The sequence below is a fragment of the Passer domesticus genome, chromosome 32 (assembly GCF_036417665.1).
Source record: "Passer domesticus isolate bPasDom1 chromosome 32, bPasDom1.hap1, whole genome shotgun sequence".
In the NCBI taxonomy this organism is placed as follows: domain Eukaryota; kingdom Metazoa; phylum Chordata; class Aves; order Passeriformes; family Passeridae; genus Passer; species Passer domesticus.
This window is the reverse complement of record NC_087505.1, coordinates 1,217,253-1,240,452: the sequence shown is the minus strand read 5'-3', so window position 1 is coordinate 1,240,452 and position 23,200 is coordinate 1,217,253. Positions and strand designations below refer to the sequence as shown.

The 23,200-nt window shown below is 59.3% G+C and overlaps 1 protein-coding gene across 1 annotated transcript in view; it reads right to left on the bottom strand.

Annotated features, from left to right (window-relative positions):
* The window catches only part of ITGA10 (integrin subunit alpha 10), a 30,114-nt gene extending 7,890 nt beyond the window's left edge, over positions 1–22,224 (bottom strand). The window contains 24 exon segments of the mRNA XM_064401460.1: positions 917–1,000; positions 1,326–1,402; positions 2,735–2,827; positions 3,726–3,867; positions 3,946–4,031; positions 4,983–5,090; positions 5,161–5,303; positions 6,251–6,420; positions 7,705–7,789; positions 7,792–7,834; positions 9,515–9,718; positions 10,742–10,885; positions 10,969–11,117; positions 12,928–13,072; positions 13,908–13,981; positions 14,062–14,227; positions 14,302–14,452; positions 15,627–15,775; positions 17,319–17,446; positions 17,518–17,632; positions 17,723–17,802; positions 19,436–19,533; positions 20,544–20,655; positions 21,883–22,224. Coding sequence (XP_064257530.1) covers positions 917–1,000; positions 1,326–1,402; positions 2,735–2,827; positions 3,726–3,867; positions 3,946–4,031; positions 4,983–5,090; positions 5,161–5,303; positions 6,251–6,420; positions 7,705–7,789; positions 7,792–7,834; positions 9,515–9,718; positions 10,742–10,885; positions 10,969–11,117; positions 12,928–13,072; positions 13,908–13,981; positions 14,062–14,227; positions 14,302–14,452; positions 15,627–15,775; positions 17,319–17,446; positions 17,518–17,632; positions 17,723–17,802; positions 19,436–19,533; positions 20,544–20,655; positions 21,883–21,928 — 2,792 coding nt within the window. The 5' untranslated portion in view covers positions 21,929–22,224.
* Positions 22,225–23,200: the final 976 nt, after the last annotated feature.

Sequence of the window (23,200 nt, the reverse complement as noted above, 5' to 3'; positions counted from 1 at the left end):
CCCCCCTCACTCTGCAGGTCGGTGTTTTTTGGGGAGGGGGTGCACAGAGGGGTCACATCCATCATGGGTGTCCCCTTCTGTGACCCCCCCACTGTGCAGGGTGGTGTTTTTTGGGGGGACAGAACGCATCCATGGGGGTGTCACCCTCCCTGACCCCCTCTCTGTGACCCCCCCACTCGGGGGGGCCCCCTCCCTGACCCCCCCTCACTCTGCAGGTTGGTGTTTTTGGGGAGGGGGTGCACAGAGGGGTCACATCCATCACGGGTGTCCCCATCAGTGACCCCCCCTCATTCTGCAGGTTGGTGTTTTTTTGGGGGGGGGACACATCCATGGTGGGGGTGTCACCCCCTTCCTGACCCCCCACCTTTGTGACCCCCCCTCACTCTGCAGGTCGGTGTTTTTTGGGGAGGGGGTGCACAGAGGGGTCACATCCATCATGGGTGTCCCCTTCTGTGACCCCCCCACTGTGCAGGGTGGTGTTTTTTGGGGGGACAGAACGCATCCATGGGGGTGTCACCCTCCCTGACCCCCTCTCTGTGACCCCCCCACTCGGGGGGGGCCCCCTCCCTGACCCCCCCTCACTCTGCAGGTTGGTGTTTTTGGGGAGGGGGTGCACAGAGGGGTCACATCCATCACGGGTGTCCCCTTCTGTGACCCCCCCACTGTGCAGGGTGGTGGTTTTGGGGGGCCACGGGGGGGTCACCCCATTCCCTGACCCCCCTGTGACCCCCTCACTCTGCAGGTCGGTGTTTTTTGGGGAGGGGCGCACACAGGGGGGGTCACATCCCCTCTTGTGACACCCTCACACACATGGGGGTCCCTTCCCTGACCCCCCCCCACTCTGCAGGTCGGTGCCTTTTTTTGGGGGGTCACATTGGGGGGCTCACCCCCCCCGTGTGCCCCCCCCCAGCCCCACCTGGACAGGAACAGGCTGGCCTCGTAGCGGATGGGGACGGACAGCCGGACCTCGTTGTCCTGCGGCGTCACCTCGGTGCTGTCACTGGAGGGGATTGGGGGGGACACTGGGGAGTGTCCCCCAAATCCCAGCCCCGCCCCCAGGGATCGGCCCCGCCCCCCAGGGCTCGGTCCCGCCCCCCAGGGCTCGGCCACGCCCCCCAGGGCTCGGCCACGCCCCCCAGGGCTCGGCCACGCCCCCCAGGGATCAGCCACGCCCCCCAGGGATCAGCCACGCCCCCCCAGGGATCAGCCACGCCCCCCCCAGGGATCAGCCACGCCCCCCCAGGGATCAGCCACGCCCCCCCAGGGATCAGCCACGCCCCCCCAGGGATCAGCCACGCCCCCCCAGGACTCGGCCCCGCCCATACCTGGTGGCCCGGAGCGTGAGCTCGGCGCGGTCCAGCAGCACGGAGCAGCTGAACTCCAGCTCCAGCGTGAAGGACACCTGGGGGCGAGGGGGCTTGGGGGTCCCGAGGGGCTTTGGGGGACGGGACCCTCCTCAGGGACTGGGGGGGGACACTCCGGAGGGACCCCTCACGGATTGGGTGCGAGAGTTTGGAGGGATTTGGCGGGATGTGGTGGGACATTTTGGAGAGACTCCTCATGGATTTGGTGGGACAGTTTGGAGAGACTCCTCATGGATTTGGTGGGACAGTTTAGAGAGACTCCTCATGGATTTGGTGGGACAGTTTGGAGAGACTCCTCATGGATTTGGTGGGACAGTTTGGGGGAGCTCCTCAGGGATTTGGTGGAAGAGTTTGGAGGTATTTGGTGGGACAGTTTGGAGGTGCTTCTCAGGGGTTTGGAGGAGGTCCTCAGGGATTTGGTGGGACACTTTGGAGAGGTTCCTCAGGGATTGGATAGCAGAGTTTGGAGGGATTTGGTGGGACAGTTTGGAGTAGTTCCTCATGGGTTTGGTGGAGAGTTTGGAGGAGCTTCTCACGGATTTGGTGGGAGAGTTTGGAGTAGTTCCTCATGGATTTGGTAGGACAGTTTGGAGGAGCTTCTCACGGATTTGGTGGGACATTTTGGAGAGACTCCTCACGGATTTGGTGGGAGAGTTCGGAGGGATTTGGTGGGACAGATTGGAGAAGTTCCTCATGGATTTGGTGGGACACTTCAGAGGAGCTGCTCAAGGATTTGGTAGGAGTTTGGAGGGATTTGCTGGGACATTTTGGAGGGGTTCCTCAGGGATTTGGTGGAGGGTTTGGAGGGACTTGGCGGGATGTGGTGGGACAGTTTGGAGTAGTTCCTCATGAATTTGGTGGAGAGTTTAGAGGAGCTCCTCACGGATTTGGTGGGACAGTTTGGGGGAGCTCCTCATGGATTTGGTGGGAGAATTTGGAGAGACTCCTCACAAATTTGGTGGGACAGTTGGGAGGGATCTGGTGGGACATTTTGGAGGTGCTTCTCAGGGGTTTGGTGGAGAGTTCGGAGGGATTTGGTGGGACAGATTGGAGAAGTTCCTCATGGATTTGGTGGGACACTTCAGGGGAGCTGCTCAAGGATTTGGTAGGAGTTTGGAGGGATTTGCTGGGACATTTTGGAGGGGTTCCTCAGGGATTTGGTGGAGAGTTTGGAGGGATTTGGTGGGACAGATTGGAGTAGTTCCTCATGGGTTTGGTGGGACAGTTGGGAGGTGCTCCTCAGGGATTTGCTGGAGAGTTTGGAGGGGCTCCTCAGGAATTTGATGGAGATTTTGAAGGGCTCCTCAGGGACTTGGGCTCCCCCCAGGCTGGAGAAGCCGAGGTTCCCTGGGGGTCTCTGGGGGTCCTACCTTGGCCTGCGAGCGGAACACGGGGTACCCCACGCTGCAGCGCCGGCGGTGCCCGCCCAGGGCTGAGCACTCCAACTTCACCGAGCTGGGCTCCTGCCGGGGGACACCACGGGGACGTGGAGATGGGGGGCTTGGGACACGGGGGGGTGGCAGCAATGGACCCCTGGGGGGCCACAGGGCACCTGCAGAACATGATCTGCCACCTGGGAGGAGCTGGGGACACCACGGACCCCAATTCCCACCTGGGAGGAGCTGGGGACACCACGGACCCCAATTCCCACCTGGGGACACCATGGAGCCCCAGTTCCCACCTGGGAGGAGTTGGGGACACTGTGGAGCCCCATGTCCCACATGAAGAGGTTGGGGACACCATGGAGCCCCAGCTGCCAGCTGGGAGAGGTTGGGGACACCGTGGACCCCCCCCTTGAAATGGGTTTGGGGACCCAAGGGACTCCAACCCATCCCACCTGCAATGGGCTGGGACAAGGATGACCCAGAGGTTCTCCAAAGACCTGGGTCTCCACCTTTACCCTGGGGGGAGATTTTGGAGGGGCTCCTCAGGAACTTGGTGGGACATTTTGTAGGGATTTGGTGGGACACTTTGGAGGGGCTCCTCATGGATTTGGTGGGACACTTTGGAGCACTCCTCACGGATTTGGTGGGACATTTTGGAGAGATTTTGTGGGACATTTTGGAGCACTCCTCATGGGTTTGGTGGGACACTTTGGAGGAGCTCCTCATGGACTTGGTGGGACATTTTGGAGGAGATCCTCAGGGACTTGGTGGGACACTTTGGAGGAGATCCTCAGGGACTTGGTGGGACATTTTGGAGGAGCTCCTCATGGACTTGGTGGGACACTTTGGAGGGGTTCCTTAGGCACTTGGTGGGACATTTTGGAGGAGCTCCTCAGGGACTTGGTGGGACACTTTGGAGGGGTTCCTTAGGCACTTGGTGGGGCTCCTCAGGGATCGGGCTCCCCCCAGGCTGTACCTGGAGCACGAGGCTGGAGAAGTGGAGGTTCCCAGGCAGGTGCAGCCACAGGCTGGCGTTGTAGGCGTTCTCCTGCCGGTTCTCCAGCTCCACCTCCACCAGCATCCTCCTCCGGCCCTTCCGCAGGATGTAGGGGCTCTGCCTGGAGGCCAGGGGGGTCACGGGGGGCTCTTGGGGTCCCAGGGACACCACGAGGACACTGGGGGGACACCAGGGGTACCTGGAGCCCACGATGTCCGTGGTGGCCTTGAGCACCAGGTCGGTGACGCACTCGTCGTCGTCGCCGCAGTCCTTGAAAAACGGGATCTGGAAGGAGCCAGGGGTGATCCGGGGGTGATCCCAGAGTCTGGGGGTGATCCCAGGGTGATGCCAGTGCCCAGGGGTGATCCTGGGGTCCAGGGGTGTCCCCGGTGCCCAGGGAGAGATCCCAGTGCCCAGGGGTGACCCCAGTGCCCAGGGGTGATCCCAGTGTGATCCCAAAGTCTGGGAGTGATCCCCATGCCCGGGGGGTGATCCTGGTGCTGATCCCAGTGCCCCGGGGAGGATCCCAGTGCGATCCCAGTGCCTGGGGGTGATCCCAGTGCCCAGGAGCAATCCTAGTGTGATCCCAGTTCCCAGGGGGTGATCCCAGTGTCTGGAGATGATCCCAAAGTCTGGGGGTGATCCCAGTGTGACCCCAGTGCCCAGGGGGAGATCCCAGAGCCCAGGGGTGACCCCAGTGTGATCCCAGAGTCTGGGGGTGACCCCAGTGTGATCCCAGTGCCCTGGGGTGATCCCAGTGTGACCCCAGTACCCAGCAACAATCCCAGTGTGATCCCAGTTCCCAGGGGGTGATCCCAGTGTCTGGGGATGATCCCAAAGTCTGGGGGTGATCCTGGGGTCCAGGGGTGATCCCAGTGCAATCCCAGAGTCTGGGGGTGACCCCAGTGTGATCCCAGTGCCCGGGGGTGACCCCAGTGTGATCCCAGTGCCCAGGGGTGATCCAGGGGTGATCCCACTGCCCAGGGGTGATCCCAGTGTGATCCCAGAGTCTGGGGGTGATCCCAGTGTGATCCCAGTACCCGGGAGTGATCCCAGTGCCCAGGGGTGACCCCAGTGTGATCCCAGAGTCTGGGGGCGATCCCAGTATGATCCCAGTACCCGGGAGTGATCCCAGTGCTTGGGGATAACCCCAGTGTGACCCCAGTGCCCGGGAGCGACCCCAGTGCCACCCCAGTGCCCCCAGCCCCCACCCCACCACCCCCTCCCAGCACGCACCAGTTTGCGCAGCGAGGTGGGAGCCGCCGCGTCCAGCACGGGCCCGGCGGCCGCGTCCAGCGCCCAGCTGAGGCTGAGGCTCAGGGGCCGCAGGTACTCCGAGGTGTCCTGCGGGGCCGGGGGGGTCCCGTCAGCCCGGCTGCCGCGGGACCCCCGCCGCGGGGCCGCCGGGACTCACCAGGACGTGGAAGGGCACGCGGGCGCAGCTCTGCCCGCCCGCAGCGAGCTCCACGCGGCGCCGCAGCAGCCGCCGGCCGCCCGCGTCGAAGGCGGCCCGCGAGCCCGGGAGCTGCTCCTCCAGGGACACGTTGTAGCGGAGAGCTGCGGGACAGGGGCGCCTCAGGGGCCGGGACACTCCCAGCGCCCTTTGGGATGGCTCTGGACACTCTGGGAGGCTCCAGGACCCTTTGGGATGGCTCTGGATTCTCCAGGACCCTTTGGGATGGCTCTGGGGTGCTCCAGGACACTTTGGGAGGCTCCAGGACCCTTTGGGATGATCTTGGAATGCTCCAGAACATTTGGGATGGCTCTGGGATGCTCCAGGACACTTTGTTATGGCTCTGGGGTGCTCCAGAACCCTTTAGGATGCTCCAGAACCTTTGGGATGTTCTGGGGTGCCTCCAGAACCCTTTGGGATGCTCTGGGATGCTCTGGGGTGCTCCAGGACATTTTGGGATGCTCCAGAACCTTTGGGATGGCTCTGGGATGCTCCTGAGATGCTCTGGGGTGCTCCAGAACCCTTTGCGATGCTCCGGCGTGCTCTGGGGTGCTCCAGGACACTTTGGGATGCTCTGGGATCCCCCAGGACACTTTGGATGTTTCTGGGATGCTCCAGAACATTTGGGATGGCTCTGGGGTGCTCCAGAACCCTTTGGGATGCTCCGGAATGCTCCAGAACCTTTGGGATACTCTGAGATGCTCTGGGATGCTCCAGAACCCTTTGCTATGGCTCTGGGGTGCTCCAGAACCTTTGGGATGCTCCAGAACCCTTTGGGATGCTCCTGAGATGCTCTGGGATGCTCCAGAACCCATTGGGATGCTCTGGAATGCTCCAGGACCCTTTGGGATGCTCTGGAATGCTCTGGGGTGCTCCAGGACACTTTGGGAGGCTCCAGAACCCTTTGGGATGCTCCAGAACCTTTGGGATGCTCTGGAATGTTCTGGGATGCTCCAGAACCCTTTGGGATGCTCTGGGGTGCCCCCAACCCATCCAGGGCCTCTCCAAGGACCCCCCCAGCCCCCCGCAGCCCCCCGGGCCCCTCACTCACCCACAGGCAGGCCGGGGGGGGCTCCGGGGCCGCGGCCGTGGCCGCGGAAGCAGAGGCGGGCGCGCAGGCAGACGGCGCCGGAGCCGCCGCGCCGGCAGTTGCGCCGCGTGACGCTGACGGCCGCCGGCTGCACCGACACGGCCGCGGCCACGCGCAGGATCCGGCGGGACCTGCGGGGCACGGCCACGGCGGGCGGCTCAGCGGGCACGGCCCGAGCCCGCTGAGCGCGGGGAGAGCCGCCAGGGTTCTGGGAGCAGAGCGGGGGCTGGCCAGGGGAAACTGAGGCACGGAGTGTCGCGCCATGGCCCGCGTGGCACTGTTCCTGGGGTGTCCTGTCCCTTCTGCATGTCCCTGTCCCTTCTCCATGTCCCCGTTCCCACGGTGCCCCTGTCCCCATTCCTGAGGTGTCCCTGTTCCTGTTCCCAGGGTGTCCCTGTCCCTTCTCCACATCCCTGTTCCCAAGGTGTCCCTGTCCCCATTCCCAAGGTGTCCCTGTTCCTGTTCCTGGGGTGTCCCTGTCCCTTGTCCATGTCCCCATTCCCAAGGTGTCCCTGTTCCTGTTCCCGGGGTGTCCCTGTCCCTTCTCCATGTCCCTGTTCCCAGGGTGTCCCCACCCCCATTCCTGGAGTGTCCATGTCCCTTCTCCATGTCCTTGTCCCCTCTCCATGTCCCCATTCCCACAGTGTCTCTGTCCCCATTCCTGAGGTTCCCTGTCCTTTCTCCATGTCCCCGTTCCCACAGTGTCCCTGTCCCCATTCCCAAGGTGTCCCTGTTCCTGCTCCCGGGGTGTCCCTGTCTTTCTCCGTGTCCTTGTGCCCTCTCCATGTCCCCATTCCCAAGGTGTCCCTGTCCCCATTCCCAAGGTGTCCCTGTCCCCTCTCCATGTCCCTTCTCCATGTCCCCTTCCCCAGGTTGTCCCTGTCCTCATTCCTAGCTGTCCCTGTCCCCATCCCCATTCCCAGGTGTCCCTGTCCCCTTCCCCTGTCCCCATTCCCGGGCTGTCCCTGTCCCTTGTCCCTGTCCCCATTCCCAGGCTGTCCCTGTCCCCATTCCCGGGCTGTCCCTGTCCCTTGTCCCTGTCCCCATTCCCGGGCTGTCTCTTCTCCATGTCCCTGTCCCCCTTCCCCTGTCCCTTGTCCCTGTCCCCATCCCTGGCTGTCCCTGTCCCCATTCCCAGGGTGTCCCTGTCCCCATTTCCCGGTGTCCCCATCCCCATCCCCGGCTGTCCCTGTCCCCTCGCTGTCCCCTCCCTGTCCCCTCCCCTGTCCCCATTCCCAGGTGTTCCCTGTCCCCATTTCCCGGTGTCCCCTGTCCCCATTCCCTGTCCCCATCCCCGGCTGTCCCTGTCCCCATTCCCGTCTGTCCCCATCCCCATGGTGTCCCTGTCCCCATCCCCGGCTGTCCCTGTCCCCCTCCCTGTCCCCATTCCCTGTCCCCTCCCTGTCCCCGCTCACCGCAGCACCACGGCCGCCCCCTGCGCCCCCACGGCCACGTCCACCAGTCCGTCCCCGTCCATGTCCGTCCGTCCGTCCACGCTGACCCGAAGTAGCGCAGGCTCCAGCCCAGCGCGGCCGCCTCGATGCGCTGGGGGCGGCAACTGAGGGGTTTAAACTCGTCTGGGGGCTCAGAGGGGTTTACAACACAGAATCGGCCGTTTTAAATAGAAAATGTTGAAATAAAGGAAATGTTGAAATAAAGGTAATAAAATAGGAAATCAAGTGAAAATAAAATCAAGTAAAATAGATATAAACTTTTAAAATGAAGTTAATAAAATAGGAAATCAAGTGAAAATGAAATCAAGTAAAAATAAAATCAAGTAAAATAGATATAAACTTTTAAAATAAAGGTAAATAAAACAGGAAATTCAGTAAAATCAAGTAAAAATAAAAATAAACTCTTAAAGTTAAATAAAATATAAAATCAAGTAAAAAAGAAAATAAAATATATGTAAACCTTTAAAATAAAGTTAAATTCAAGTAAAAATAAATTCAAGTAAAAAAAATAAAGTAAAATAGATATAAGCTTTTAAAATAAAGGTAAATAAAATAGGAAATCAAGTGAAAATAAAAATAAAGTTAAATATAAACTTCAAAAATAAACTTAAAATATAAAATCAAGTAAAAAAGAAAATAAAATAAATCAAAAATTTTAAAATAAAGTTAAATAAAATACAAAATCAAGTAAAAAATAAAATAAATATAAACTTTAAAATAAATAAAATATAAAATCAAGTAAAAATAAAATCAAGCAAAAATAAAATAAATTAAATATAAACTTTTAAAATAAAGTTAAATAAAATAGCTGCCCTCAAGTTTTTTGAGGTCCTATGAGGTGGCTTTTCACCTCATTGAGAGAAACTTTTTTGGGGCTTTTTTTCCTTTTTGGGGGCTTTTTTCCTTTTTTTGGAGCTTTTTTTCCTTTTTTTTTGGTGGGACAAAGGCTAATTTTGCCACTCTGGCATTAGTGGGCACACCCCTACACCTGGCACCCCAGCCCGTGGCCGTGCCCACCCTGCCAGGTGCTCTCACCTGCGTTTGGGCGGGGCAGCAGGGTCTGCTCCAGGTAAAAACACCTCAAAAAGCACTTCAGCTCTTTTTTTTCTCCCACAAAAACACTTTAGTTCTTTTGTTCTCTTCTTTTTCTACCTGATGCTTCAGGCGGGACTTTTTGGCTTCTCTTCAATGAGCTGCCCTCAAGTTTTGGGTGAAGTCCCTGAGGTCCTATGAGGTGGCTTTTCACCTCATTGAAAGAAACTTTTTTGGGGCTTTTTTTCCTTTTTTGGAGCTTTTTTCCCTTTTTTTTTGGTGGGACAAAGGCTAATTTTGCCACTCTGGCATTAGTGGGGCACACCCCTACACCTGGCACCCCAGCCCGTGGCTGTGCCCACCCTGCCAGGTGCTCTCACCTGCGTGTGCTGGGGCAGGAGGGTCTGCTCCAGGTAAAAACACCTCAAAAAGCACTTCAGCTCTTTTTTTTCTCCCACAAAAACACTTTAGTTCTTTTGTTCTCTTCTTTTTCTACCTGATGCTTCAGGCGGGACTTTTTGGCTTCTCTCCAATGAGCTGCCCTCAAGTTTTTGGAGGTCCTATGAGGTGGCTTTTCACCTCATCATAGAGAGAAACCTTTTTGGGGGCTTTTTTCCTTTTTTTTGGTGGGACAAAGGCTAATTTTGCCACTCTGTCATTAGCGGGGCACACCCCTACACCCCAGCACCACAAATTCTGGCATGCCCGTGGCCGTGCCCACCCTGCCGGGCGCTCTCACCTGCGTTAGGCGGGGCAGCAGGGTGCCAGGGGCGGTGTGGAACACGTAGAGAGCCCCTCGGTGCCCGTCCTCCAGCGGAGCGCCCACCACGGCCCCGGCCAGCCCGTCCTGGCCCAGGTCGGGCACGGCGCCCAGCGCGGACCCGAACCGGGAGTGCTGCGGCCTCGCCTCGGGGAGCAGCGACCCCGCGGGGCTCAGGCGGCCCTGGGGGGTCAGGGGGTGCCCTCGGTACCCCCACGGGGCAGGCGCCCCCTCGGTGCCGCTGCGTCCCCGCCATTCCCTGAGTTCCTTCAGTGTCTTGGCAGCGCGGTGGTGCGCCCGGTGCCCGCCCCAGTGCGCCCCAGTTCAACCAGTCCAGCTCACCTGCCCCATGCCCCCAGACCCACCCCAGCCCCTCTTACCTGCCCCACACCATAAACACACACCCTCCTCCTGCCCCTCTCACCTGCCCCACACCCCCAGACCCTCCCGGTGCCCCCTCACCTGCCCCACACCCCCAGACCCACTCCAGCCCCCTCACCTGCCCCACAACCCTAAGTTCACACCTGTCCCAAACCCCCAGACCCAACCCAGTCCCGCTCACCTGCCCCACGCCATGAACACAGACCCTCTTCCTGCCCCCCTCACCTGCCCCGCGCCCCCAGAACCAACTCAGCCCCTCTCACCTGCCCCACACCCCCAGGCTCACTCCAGCCCCCTCATCTGCCCCACACCGTAAACACAGAACCACCCCCTGCCCCTCTCACCTGCTCCACAACCCCAGACCCACACCTGTCCTCTCATCTGCCCCACACCATAAACACAGACCCTCCTCCTGCCCCTCTCACCTGCCCCACACCCCCAGGTTCCCACCTGCCCCACACCCCCAGACCCCCCCGTGCCCCCTCACCTGCCCCACCCGGTACACGTACACCCTCCCGGTGCCCCCTCACCTGCCCCACGCCCCCAGCCCCACCCCAGCCCCCCTCACCTGCCCCACACCCCCAGACCCTCCCGGTGCCCTCTCATCTGCCCCACGCCCCCAGACCCACCCCAGCCCCCCTCACCTGCCCCACGCCCCCAGACCCTCCCGGTGCCCCCTCACCTGCCCCACACCCCCAGGTTCCCACCTGCCCCACGCCCCCAGACCCCCCCCGTGCCCCCTCACCTGCCCCACCCGGTACACGTACACCCTCCCGGTGCCCCCTCCCCTGCCCCACGCCCCCAGACCCCCCCGTGCCCCCTCACCTGCCCCACCCGGTACACGTAGACCCTGCCACGCTCCCAGCCCTGCCCCCCCAGGTAGGAGGGCGCTGCCACCAGCAGCAGCTCGCTGTCCCCATCTCCCTCCAGGTCCAGGGCCAGCACCTCGCTGCCGAAGTAGGAGCCGATCTGGGGGTGCAGGGGGCTGTGAGGCTCTGGGGGGGGCCAAACCCCCCTCCCCAGAGCCCCCCAAGCCCCCCAGCACCCCTCACCTGGTCCCCCACCAGCGCCTGGGCCACCGTCACGGCGCCCGAGGGGTCCAGCTGGAAGAGGACGACCTTGCCCTTGTGCTGGAAGCGGGGGGCTCCGGCCACCAACAGGCGCTGCCCCCCCGGCAGCTGCAGCGAGGACACCGAGTACCCTGGGGGGGAGAGGGTCAGAGCCCCGGGGGGACAGGGGGGTCCCGGGGCACCCCAAAGTCCGGGGTTGGGGTGAACCTGGGGCACCCCAAATATCCAGGACATGGAGCATCCCAGAGCACCCCAAAATCCGGGTTTGGAGCGTCCCCAGGGCACCCCAAAATCCGGGTTTGGGGTGAACCTGGGGCACCCCAAATATCCGGGTTTGGAGTGAACCTGGGGCACCCCAATATCCGGGTTTGGGGCATTCCTGAAGTGTCCCCAGAGTACCCCAAATATTCGGGTTTGGAATGTCCCGGGGGCACCCCAAAATCTGGGTTTGGAGCGTCCCCAGGGCATCCCAAATATCCGGGTTTGGGGCACCCCAAAATCCGGGTTTGGGGTGAACCTGGGGCACTCCAAATATCCGGGTTTGGAGTGAACCTGGGGCACCCAAATATCCGGGTTTGGGGCATTCCTGAAGTGTCCCCAGAGCACCCCAAATATCCGGGTTTGGAGCGTCCCAGGGCACCCCAAAATCCGGGTTTGGGGTGAACCTGGGGCACCCCAAATATCCAGGACATGGAGCATCCCCAGGGCACCCCAAAATCCGGGTTTGGGGCATTCCTGGAGTGTCACTCAGGAACCCCAAATATCCAAGTCTGGAATGTCCCTGGGGCACCCCAAATTTCCAGGACATTTTTGTATCATCACCAAACACCCCAAATATCCGGGTTTGGAGCATCCCCAGGGCACCCCAAATATCCGGGTTTGGGGCATCCCTGGAGTATGGAGTGTCCCCAGGGCACCCCAAATTTCCAGGACATTTCTGTATCACCAAATCGCCCCCAAACATCCATTCCACAAAGCACCCCCACTTCACCCCTGATCTGCAGGCCGTGGAGCACCCCCGATTCACCCCAAAACTGGAGGAATGGAACACCCAGATTCACCCCAAATCTGGAGGAAAGGGGCACCCCTGGCTCACCCCAAATCTGGAGGAACAGAGCACCCTGCTTCACCCCAAATCTGGAGCACGGAGCACCCCTGGCTCACCCCAAATCTGGAGGAATGGAACACCCTGGCTCACCCCAAATCTGAAGGAAGGGAGCACCCCCGATTCACCCCAAATCTGGAGGAACAGAGCACGCCCTGCTCACCCCAAATCTGGAGGAAGGGAACACCCTGATTCACCCCAAATTTGGAGGAACGGAGCACCCCGATTCACCCCAAATCTGCAGGCCGTGGAATACCCCCGATTCACCCCAAATCTGGAGCACGGAGCACCCCCGGCTCCCCCAAATCTGGAGGAACAGAGCATCCCTGATTCACCCCAAATCTGGAGCACGGATCACCCCTGGCTCCCCCAAATCTGGAGGAACGGAACACCCCTGGCTCACCCCAAATCTGAAGGAAGGGAGCACCCCCGATTCACCCCACATCTGGAGGAACAGAGCACCCCGATTCACCCCAAATCTGGAGCACGGATCACCCCTGGCTCCCCCAAATCTGGAGGAACGGAACACCCCTGGCTCACCCCAAATCTGGAGGAACGGGGCACCCCTGGCTCCCCCAAATCTGGAGGAACAGAACACCCCTGCTTCACCCCAAATTTGGAGGAACGGGGCACCCCGACTCACCCCAAATCTGGAGCACGGATCACCCCTGGCTCCCCCAAATCTGGAGGAACAGAGCATCCCTGATTCACCCCAAATCTGCAGGCCGTGGAACACCCCCGATTCACCCCAAATCTGGAGCAGGGAGCACCCCTGGCTCACCCCAAATCTGGAGCAGGGAGCACCCCCGGCTCCCCAGGCCCCCCGGACCCCGTACCCAGGTAGGCCGCGTGGTTCCTCAGCCGCAGCGGGAATTCCTCCTGGAAGGCCTCGCGCGCCGGCACCACGCGCCCGCGCCGCCGCTCCTCCAGCACTCCCCCCTCCCAGGCGTGGGCTCCCACCATCCCAAAGAGCATCCCGTCCTGCCGGCGTGGGAATCCATGGGGTCAGAGGATTTTAGGGAAGGCGGGGAAAAGAAAGGCCTCAGAAAGAGTAAGGAGAACGAAATGCTAAAGCAGCAGAAAAGAGTTATCGGCAGACATGGGAAATAGAACAATAAAGCTGTGGAGTTGGGCTTTCTAAGTTGCAAAAAGGTATATTTTAGTAAATGTTTAGAAGGTTAAATATGAATAGGGCTCTGTGCTTTGTCTTTTATAAACCATTGTATGAGAGAAAAAGTTGCTATTGTTTTAACCAAAGCTATGTGTGCTTCATGTGGCTGGATAGAACGACTGTCAATATGCTTTTGCTCTTTGTAATTGGCTGAAACTGGGTCTGAAAATATCTTATAATATGTTTTAACATTAAGTTTCCTCGGCCTTCTATCTGGATCCATTGCCATAGCCATGTAATGAGACTGATGCTGCTTAAATAAACAGCTCACGACGCTGTTCAGGCGTGGTCCCATTCTGTTTGTGTCTGTAAATAATTGCTGGCATGGCTCGGTGGCTCTGAGCCCTGCCAATGTCACCCAGGGGTGACACAGGTTGTTTGCCACCTTTCCCAGGGGTCACAGAGAGAAACAACTTCCCCAAGGCTGTGAGAAGCTCCGGGGAAAGAATTAGGAATGATTTTTATCTCACGTTGCTGCGCCTGGTGTTTGTGATGGCGTTAATGTGTGTGGATTACCAGAGGGCGGCTCCTTAATTAGCCAGCGTTTTGATTAAAGGACCAACCTAGAGAACTAGAACACGGAAAGGAACGGGCGTCCTAACAAAGTGGATTTAGCCTTTCTGACTCGCTATCTGCCAGGATCACCTCGAGGTGGTGGATGGAGAAGCCGATCTGGGACATCTCCAGCTCGAAGGCGCTCTCGTTGTCGCCGTGGGTGCCTGGGCAGGCAAGGAAGGAAACTCAGCTCCTCCAGCTGGGACCCCCAGCCCTTCCCACCACCCCAGCCTCCAACCAGCACCTTCCAGGCTGAAGATCCGATCCCCCAGAGCGTCCACGATGTCGCTGAGGGCAGCCTCATCCGTGACGTTGAAGAAATACTTCTCGTCGGGGTCGCTGGCGATGGACTTGATCTCCCGGATGAAATCCTGGGGATCCTGCTGCCGCCGCAGGTAGTGCCCCAGCACCTGAGGGGGGCACGGGGCTCAGCAGGAGCACCCCGGGGCGCAGGGGAGGCAGGGGTGGGTGGCAGGGGGCTCACGGCGACGGCGTAGCGGGTGACGTTGCGCCGCTCGCACTCGGCCAGCGCGGCGGGCAGCTCGTCGCCGTCGTGGGACTCGCCGTCCGTCACCACCAGCAGCAGCCGCGCCGCGCCCGGGCGCCCGCCCCGCGCCGCGCTGAACGACTGGGTGCTGCGGGAGAGCAGGCCCCGCTCAGCCCCCAGTGCTGGCCCTGCTCCCAGCCCTCATCCCGATCCTGATCCAAATCCAAATCCTGACCCTGATCCCAGCCCTCATCCCGATCCTGATCCAAATCCAAATCCTGACCCTGATCCCAGCCCTCATCCCGATCCCGATCCCAATCCTGGCCCTGATCCCAGCCCTCATCCTGATCCTGATCCCAATCCCAATCCTGACCCTGCTCCCAGCCCTCATCCTGATCCTGATCCAAATCCTGGCCCTGCTCCCAGCCCTCATCCTGATCCTGATCCCAATCCCAATCCTGGCCCTGCTCCCAGCCCTCATCCTGATCCCAGTCCCAACCCCGATCCCAATCCTGGCCCTGCTCCCAGCCCTCATCCTGATCCTGATCCTGATCCCAGTCCCAACCCCGATCCAAATCGTGACCCTGCTCCCAGCCCTGATCCTGATCCCAATCCCAATCCTGGCCCTGCTCCCAGCCCTCATCCTCATCCCAGTCCCAACCCCAATCCCAATCCAAATCCTGACCCTGATCCCAGTCCCAACCCCAATCCCAATCCTGGCCCTGCCCCCAGCCCTCATCCTGATCCTGATCCCAATCCAAATACTGACCCTGCTCCCAGCCCTCATCCTGATCCCAGTCCCAACCCTGACTCCAACCCTAATCCAAATCCTGACCCTGCTCCCAACCCTGATCCTGATCCCAGTCCCAACCCCAATCCAAATCCTGACCCTGCTCCCAGTCCTGGATCCCGGTCCCAATCCCAATCCTGACCCTGCTCCCAGCCTTGATCCTGATCCTGATCCCAACCCTGACCCCAACCCCAATCCAAATCCTGGCCCTGCTCCCAGCCCTCATCCTCCTCCCAGTCCCAACCCCAATCCCAATCCAAATCCTGGCCCTGCTCCCAGCCCTGATCCTGATCCCAGTCCTAACCCCAATCCCAATCCTGACCCTGCTCCCAACCCTGATCCTGATCCTGACCCCACCTGGATCCCACCCCAATCCCACCTGGATCCCGCCCCAATCCCACCCCAATCCCCCCCAGAGCCCACCCCAATCCCGACTGGATCCCGACCCCGATCCCACCCTGATCCCGCCTGGATCCCGACCCCAATCCCACCCCAATCCCCCCCCGACCCCCCCCGATCCCCCCGAGCCCACCATGCCTCCCGGATGGCCATGGCCGTCCTGGTCTCCCTCCCCTCCTGCCGCGTCAGGTTCCGCGCGGCCTCCAGCAGCCTCTGGGCCGTGGGGTGCTGCCCCAGCGCCCACTCCTGCACCACGTGCTCCCCGTACTGCAGCACCCCCACCTGCAACGGGGAGAGCCAGAGTGAACCCCAAAATATCCCCCAAAACCACTGGGAACCCCCAAACCCACGGGGATCCCTCAATTCCCCAGGGTGCTGCCCCAGAGCCCACTCCTGCACCACGTGCTCCCCGTACTGCAGCACCCCCACCTGCAACGGGCAGGGTCAGAGGGAACCCCAAAAAATCCCCCAAACCCACAGGAACATCCCCAAAAACCCACCGGGACCCCTCAATTCCCCAGGGTGCTGCCCCAGAGCCCACTCCTGCACCAGGTGCTCCCTGTACTGCAGCACCCCCACCTGCAATGGGCAGGGTCAGAGGGAACCCCAAAATATCCCCCAAAACCACAGGAACATCCCCAAAAACCCACCGGGACCCCCCAATTCCCCAGGGTGCTGCCCCAGAGCCCACTCCTGCACCAGGTGCTCCCTGTACTGCAGCACCCCCACCTGCAATGGGGAGGGTCAGAGGGAACCCCAAAATATCCCCCAAACCCACAGGGAACCCACAGGGAACCCCCAAACCCACAGGGACATCCCTCAAATCCCCAGGGAATCCCCAAAGTTCATGGGGAACCCTCAAATCCCCCGGGAGGACAATGCCATCACCCCAAGGAACGATGCCATCACCCCAGGGGACAATGCCATCATCCCAAGACTGGCACTACCCCAAGGACAACAGCATTGCCCTGAGGACAGTCACCTTGCCCTGGGGACACCGTGGTGCCACCAAGGTGCCACACCAGGTGCCACCTTTCCAATGACAATGCCATCACCCCAGGGACAACGCCATCACCCCAGAGGACAATGCCATCACCCCAAGGACAACAGCACTGCCCTGGGGACACCCCCCCTTGCCCTGGAGACACCCCCCCAGCCCTGGGGACACCATCCCAGCCCTGGGGACACCCTGGTGCCACCAAGGTGCCAACCAGGTGCCATCACTCCAACAATGCCATCACCCCAGGGGCGATGCCATCACCCCAAGGGACAATGCCATCACCCCAAGGACAACAGCACTGCCCTGGGGACACCCCCCAGCCCTGGGGACACCATGGTGCCACCAAGGTGCCACACCAGGTGCCACCTTTCCAATGACAATGCCACCACCCCAAGGACAACAGCACAGCCCTGGAGACACCCCCCCAGCCTTGGGGACAGTCCCCCAGCCCTGGGCACACCGTGGTGCCACCAAGGTGCCACACCAGGTGCCACCTTTCCAATGACAATGCCATCACCCCAAGGACAACAGCACTGCCTTGGAGACAGTCACCTTGCCCTGGGGACAATCCCCTAGCCCTGGGGACACCCCCCCAGCCCTGGGGACACCATGGTGCCACCAAGGTGCCACACCAGGTGCCATCACCCCAGGGGTAATGCCATCACCCCAAGGGACAATGCCATCACCCCAAGTACAACAGCACTGCCCTGGAGACAGTCACCTTGCCCTGGGGACAATCCCCTAGCCCTGGGGACACCCCCCCAGCCCTGGGGACACCCCCAGTCCCGGGCACACCGCGGTGCCACCAGGGCGCCCCGCCCTGACCTGGGTCTGCCCGGGCCCGACGAAGAAGCGGCCCAGGATGTTGCCCAGGAACGCCTGCACCTCCTCCCAGGGGTAGATGCTGTTGGAGCCGTCCAGCACCACGACGATGTCCATGAAGGTGGGGCAGCCTGGCAGGGGACACGGTGACAGCGGGGGTGGCACGGCCCGGCGGCGCCCAGGGCGTGCCAACCCCACTCACGCTGCGCTGTGGGTGCCACGGTGCCCACGGGCCGGAGCTCCCGGTCCAGCCGGAGGCAGCGGCCGGTGCTGAACACGGAGGTGCCACATTCCTGCGACCACAGCGGGGCACACGCCTTGGGGACGGCGGTGACGTCACGCTGATGTCACGCTGACGTCACGCCGATGTCACCCCCCCCGCCCTGCCTCAGTTTCCCTCGGCTCACCACGACCCCGCCGTCCTCGGAGTCTGCCAGGGTCATGCCGAGGTGGCCGGCGCTGCTGCTGAGCCACGGCACGGCAGCGCCTGGGGGACAGCGGGGGCGAAAACGGGGACCCCGAAAAGCTCAGCAGGGGCTGGGCTGGGGCTGGGGGGGCTCCCCGTACTGGAACGGGGAGGGTCAGAGGCAGGGGGAGCCCCAAAATATCCCTTGAAGCGCCGGGGAGCCCCCAAAGCCACAGGGAACCCCCCCAAAGCCACAGGGACCCCAAATCCACGGGGAACCCCCAAAGTCCACAGGGAACCCCCAAACTCACGGAAACCCCAAACCCACAGGGACCCCAAACCCGCGGGGAACCCCCAGGGAACCCCTAAACCCATAGGGAACCCTAAAACTACAGGGAACCCCCAGGGAACCCCCAGGAAACCCCCAAATCCAAAGGGACCCCCAAACCCACGGGGAATCCCAAAGTCCACAGGGAACCCCCAAAGCCACAGGGAATCCCCAAATACACAGAGAACCCCCAACCCCCCAGGGACCCCCAAACCCACGGGGAACCCCCTAAACCCATAGGGACCCCAAATCCCCCGGGAACTCCCAGGGAACCCCCAAACCCACAGGGAACCTCCAGAGAACCCCCAAATCCATAGGGATCCCCAAACCCACAGGGACCCTCCAAATCCACAGGGACCCCCTAAACCCATAGGGAACCCCAAAACCCACAGGGACCCCCAAATACACAGAGAACCCCCAAAACCATAGGGAATCCCAAAGTCCACAGGGACCCCAAAGCCACAGGGAACCTCCAGGGAATCCCCAACCCCACAGGGAACCCTAAAACCACAGGGAACCCCCAGGGAACCCCCAGGAAACCCCCAAATCCAAAGGGACCCCCAAACCCACGGGGAATCCCAAAGTCCACAGGGAACCCCCAAATACACAGGGAACCCCCAAATACACAGGGAATCCCAAAGTCCACAAGGAACCCCCAGGGAACCCCCAAAGCCACAGGGACCCCTCAAATCCACAGGGAACCCCCAAGGAACCCCCAAACCCATAGGGAACCCCCAAACCTACAGGGACCCCAAACCCACGGGAACCCCCAAACCCACAGGGAACCGCCAAAGCCACAGGGAACCCCCAAATCCACAGGGAGCCCCCAAATACACAGAGAACCCCCCAAAAACCACAGGGACCCCTCAAATCCTCAGGGACCCCCAAATCCAAAGGGACCCCCAAACCCACAGGGAACCCCAAAGTCCACAGGGAACCCCCAAACCCACAGGAAACCCACAGGGAACCCCCAAATCCATAGGGAGCCCCCAAAACCACAGGGAGCCCCCAAATACACAGAGAACCCCCAAAACCACAGGGACCCTTCAAACCCCCAGGGACTCCCTAAAACCACAGGGACACCCCTCAAACCCCCTCTCCCCACCTTTCCTGCCTCAGTTTCCCCACTCCTGCCTCAGTTTCCCCACTCCTGCCTCAGTTTCCCCCACTCCTGCCTCAGTTTCCCCCACTCCTGCCTCAGTTTCCCCCACTCCTGCCTCAGTTTCCCCTTGTCCCTTTTGTCCCCCGGGCCTCACCCACTTCTTGTCCCCATCACCCCCCCCAGTAGCCAAACTGGGACTCTGGTGGCCCCTGGCACCCCCAAAGCCCCGGGGGCACCCCCCAAGCCCCCGGGGGCACCCCAGATGTCCCCCCCAGCCCCGGTACCGAGGTTGGCCTTGGCACAGGAGGAGTTCTGGGGTCCCATGTGGCACTTGTAGACGTCACCTCGGCCGTCGCCGTCCCACGGGGCCCCCACCAGGAGCCTGGGGGGGACAAAAAGGGGTGGGGGGGGACCCAGGGGACACCGGGGATGTCCCCCCACCCAGCCTGGACACAGCCGGCCGCGTGTTTTTTAGGGAGGGGGGCACCGTGCCAGGCTGTGCCACCCACGTCTGTCTGTCTGTCTGTCCGGCCGCAGCCTCCTGCCCCTCCCGTGCTTCCCCTTCCCAGCCCCAACCGCCCTCCCTCCCCTCCCTGCCTCAGTTTCTCTTTTACAAAGTCCCTTCCCGCCTCAGTTTCCCCGTTCCTCCCTCAGTTTCCCCGTCCGTGCCTCAGTTTCCCCTTTCCCCCTCAGTTTCCCCTTTCCCCCCTCATTTTTTCCCGTTCCCCCCTCAGTTTCCCCGTCCGTGCCTCAGTTTCCCCTTTCCTGCCTCAGTTTCCCCGTTTCTGCCTCATTTTTCCCCGTTCCTCCCTCATTTTTTTCATTCCTGCCTCAGTTTCCCCTTCCCCCCTCAGTTTCCCCATCCCTGCCTTGATTTCCTTTTCCCCACCCCTTTTCCCTCTCCCCATTGCAATTTACCCTTTCCTGACTCAGTTTCCCCTTTCCCGCCTCATTTTTTCCCGTTCCTGCCTCAGTTTCCCCTTTCCCCCCTCAGTTTCCCACTCGTGCCTCAGTTTCCCCTTTCCTCCCTCAATTTCCCCATTCCTCCCTCAGGTTCCCCTTTCCCGCCTCATTTTTTCCCCGTTCCCCCCTCAGTTTCCCCTTTCCTGCCTCAGTTTCCCTTTCCTGCCTCAGTTTCCCCTGCCATGCCTCAGTTTCCCTGTTCCCCCCTCAGTTTCCCCTGCCGTGCCTCAGTTTCCCTGTTCCCCCTCAGTTTCCCCTGCCGTGCCTCAGTTTCCCCAGCCGTGCCTCAGTTTCCCCAGCCGTGCCTCAGTTTCCCCTTTCCCCCCTCATTTTTTCCCCGTTCCTGCCTCAGTTTCCCCGTCCGTGCCTCAGTTTCCCTTCCCTGCCTCAGTTTCCCGGCCGTGCCTCAGTTTCCCCGGGCTCACTCACCACCTGTCCCCGCGGCCCCCCCGCTGCAGCACCCGGTAGCCAAACTGGGACTCCGGTGGCCCCCGGAAGAGCCTCGGCCGCCCCACGTCGATGTTGAACCCCCGGGCGAGCCCTGCCGAGGTCGAGGGGGTGGAAAATCCCTTTTTTGCCTTTTTTTTCCCCAAAAAATCCCCATTAAAAATAAGACTTTTCCATTTAAAATTCCGGGTTTCAGTTCCCCTTACGAGTTCCGCTTCCCCGCCTCGAGCCCGCCCTGAACCCAAAGGGATTTTGGTGCTTTTTCCTCCAAAATGAATCAGGAGGGGGGAAATTGCCAAAATTTGGTCAATTTTCAAGAGATTTTGGTGTTTTCTCTCTCTCAAAAAACTCCAAAATAAATTATGAGGGAGAAATGACTAAAATTGGTCAATTTTAAAGAGATTTTGGTGTTTTTTCCCTCTCAAAAAGCTCCAAAATAAATTAGGAAGGGGGAAAATCACCAAAATTGGTCAATTTTAAAGAGATTTTGGTGTTTTTTTCCTCCAAAATAAACTAGGAGGGGGGAAATTGCCAAAATTTGGTCAATTTTAAAGGGATTTTGGTGTTTTTTCCCTCTCAAAAAACTCCAAAATAAACTAAGTGGGGGAAATGACTAAAATTGGTCAATTTTAAAGAGATTTTGGTGTTTTTTCCCTCCAAAAAAGCTCAAAAATAAATTAAGAGGGGGGAAATGACCAAAACTGGCCGTTTTTACCCCAAAAACCCCCCTGAAAATTCAAAAGTGGTCAATTTTAAAGGGATTTTGGTGTTTATTTCCCTCCAAAATAAATCAGAAGGGGGGAATTGCCAAAATTTGGTCAATTTTAAAGAGATTTTGGAGTCTTCTCCCTCCAAAAAAGCTCAAAAATAAATTAAGTGGGGGGAAAATCACCAAAATTGGTCAATTTTAAAGAGATTTTGGTGTTTTTTTCCCTCTAAAGAAACTCCAAAATAAATCAGGAGGGGACAAATTACCAAAATTCGCTGGTTTTAAAGAGATTTTGGTGTTTTCTCCCTCCAAAAAAGCTCAAAAATAAATTAAGTGGGGGGAAAATCACCAAAACTGGTCAATTTTAAAGAGATTTTGGTGTTTTTTCCCCCTCAAAAAGCTCCTAAATAAATTCTGAAGGGGGAATTGACCAAAACCGGTCGGTTTTACCCCAAAACCCCCCCGAAATTCCAAGAGCGAGGAGGAGCAGGGAGCCCCACGTGGCCGCACTCGCTCCATCCAAACCCCAACCCCAATTTCATCCCAAATCCCAAATCCCAGCCTGGAAAAAACCCCAAAATCCCCCAAAATAAAGTGAATTTTTGGGGTTACCTGGGAGCAGGAGCAGCGCCAGGAGCAGCCCCCGCTTCCCCCCCATCGCTGCAGCTCCGGCAAAATCCCGATTTTGGGGTTTTTTGCCTCTTTTTTTTTTCCAGTTTATTTTTCCCTCCGCCTTCGTCTCCAATTGGCTGCTAAAAATAAATGCGGTTTTGGGGTGGGGGGAGGTAAAATTTCAGGGAAAAAACCAGGCAAAGTGGTAAAAAACAGGAAAAAAGGAGAAGGGAGGAGGCGGGCGCGGGATTTTTATTTTTTGGGGGGTTCTGGGTGCTCGAAGGGGATTTTTTTCACTTTTTTTATGGGAAAAATGAGGGGGGAAAATCGGAATTTTTTCCACAGAGGTGGCGGTGACAGCAGGAAATTCCCCTGGGGACAGGCAGGGGGAAAAAGGAATTTTGGGGGGGTTTGGGTGGATTTTGGGCGGATTTTGGGTGGATTTTGGGTGGATTTTGGGGGGGTTTTGGGCGGGTTTTGGGCGGGTTTTGGGAGGGTTTTGGGAGGGTTTTGGATGAATTTTGGGGGGGTTTTGGGTGAATTTTGGGTGAATTTTGGGTGAATTTTGGGTGAATTTTGGGTGAATTTTGGGTGAATTTTGGGTGAATTTTGGGTGAATTTTGGGTGAATTTTGGGGTGGATTTTGGGGTGGATTTTGGGGTGGATTTTGGGGTGGATTTTGGGGTGGATTTTGGGGTGGATTTTGGGGTGGATTTTGGGGTGGATTTTGGGGGGGTTTTGGGTGGATTTTGGGGGGGGTTTTGGGTGGATTTTGGGCGGATTTTGGGTTGCCACGTCCTCAGGGTGACACTGCCACCAGCCGGGCTGAGTTAAAAAAAATAAAATAAAAAAAAAAAATAAAAACATAAAAAGGGAAAAATTCCAACCCGGCGGTTTTGGGACAGAGGGAAACTTGTGCTGCCAGGGGCTGCGGGAAGGGCAGGAATTAAAAAAAAAAAATTAAAAAGAAGCTCAAGGAATGAGGAGAAAAATGGACAAACAGCGACTGTGCAGCGCCGGGACAGACAGACAGAGGCACGGGGAAACTGAGGCATGGGGAGACTGAGGCACGGGGAGACTGACAGGGGGAAACTGAGGCACGGGAAGACCGAGCATGGGGAAACTGAGGCACGGTGAGACTGAGGCACGGGGAGACTGACAGGGGGAAACTGAGGCACGGGGCAGCCGGCTCAGCCCAGTGCCCCCAGTTCAGCATTCCCAGTACAGCCCAGTTCAGCATTCCCAGTTCGGACCAGTGCTCCCAGTTCAGGGGCAGGGTTAGGGGGGCACCAGAACCAGGTTTAGGAGGGTTTAGAAC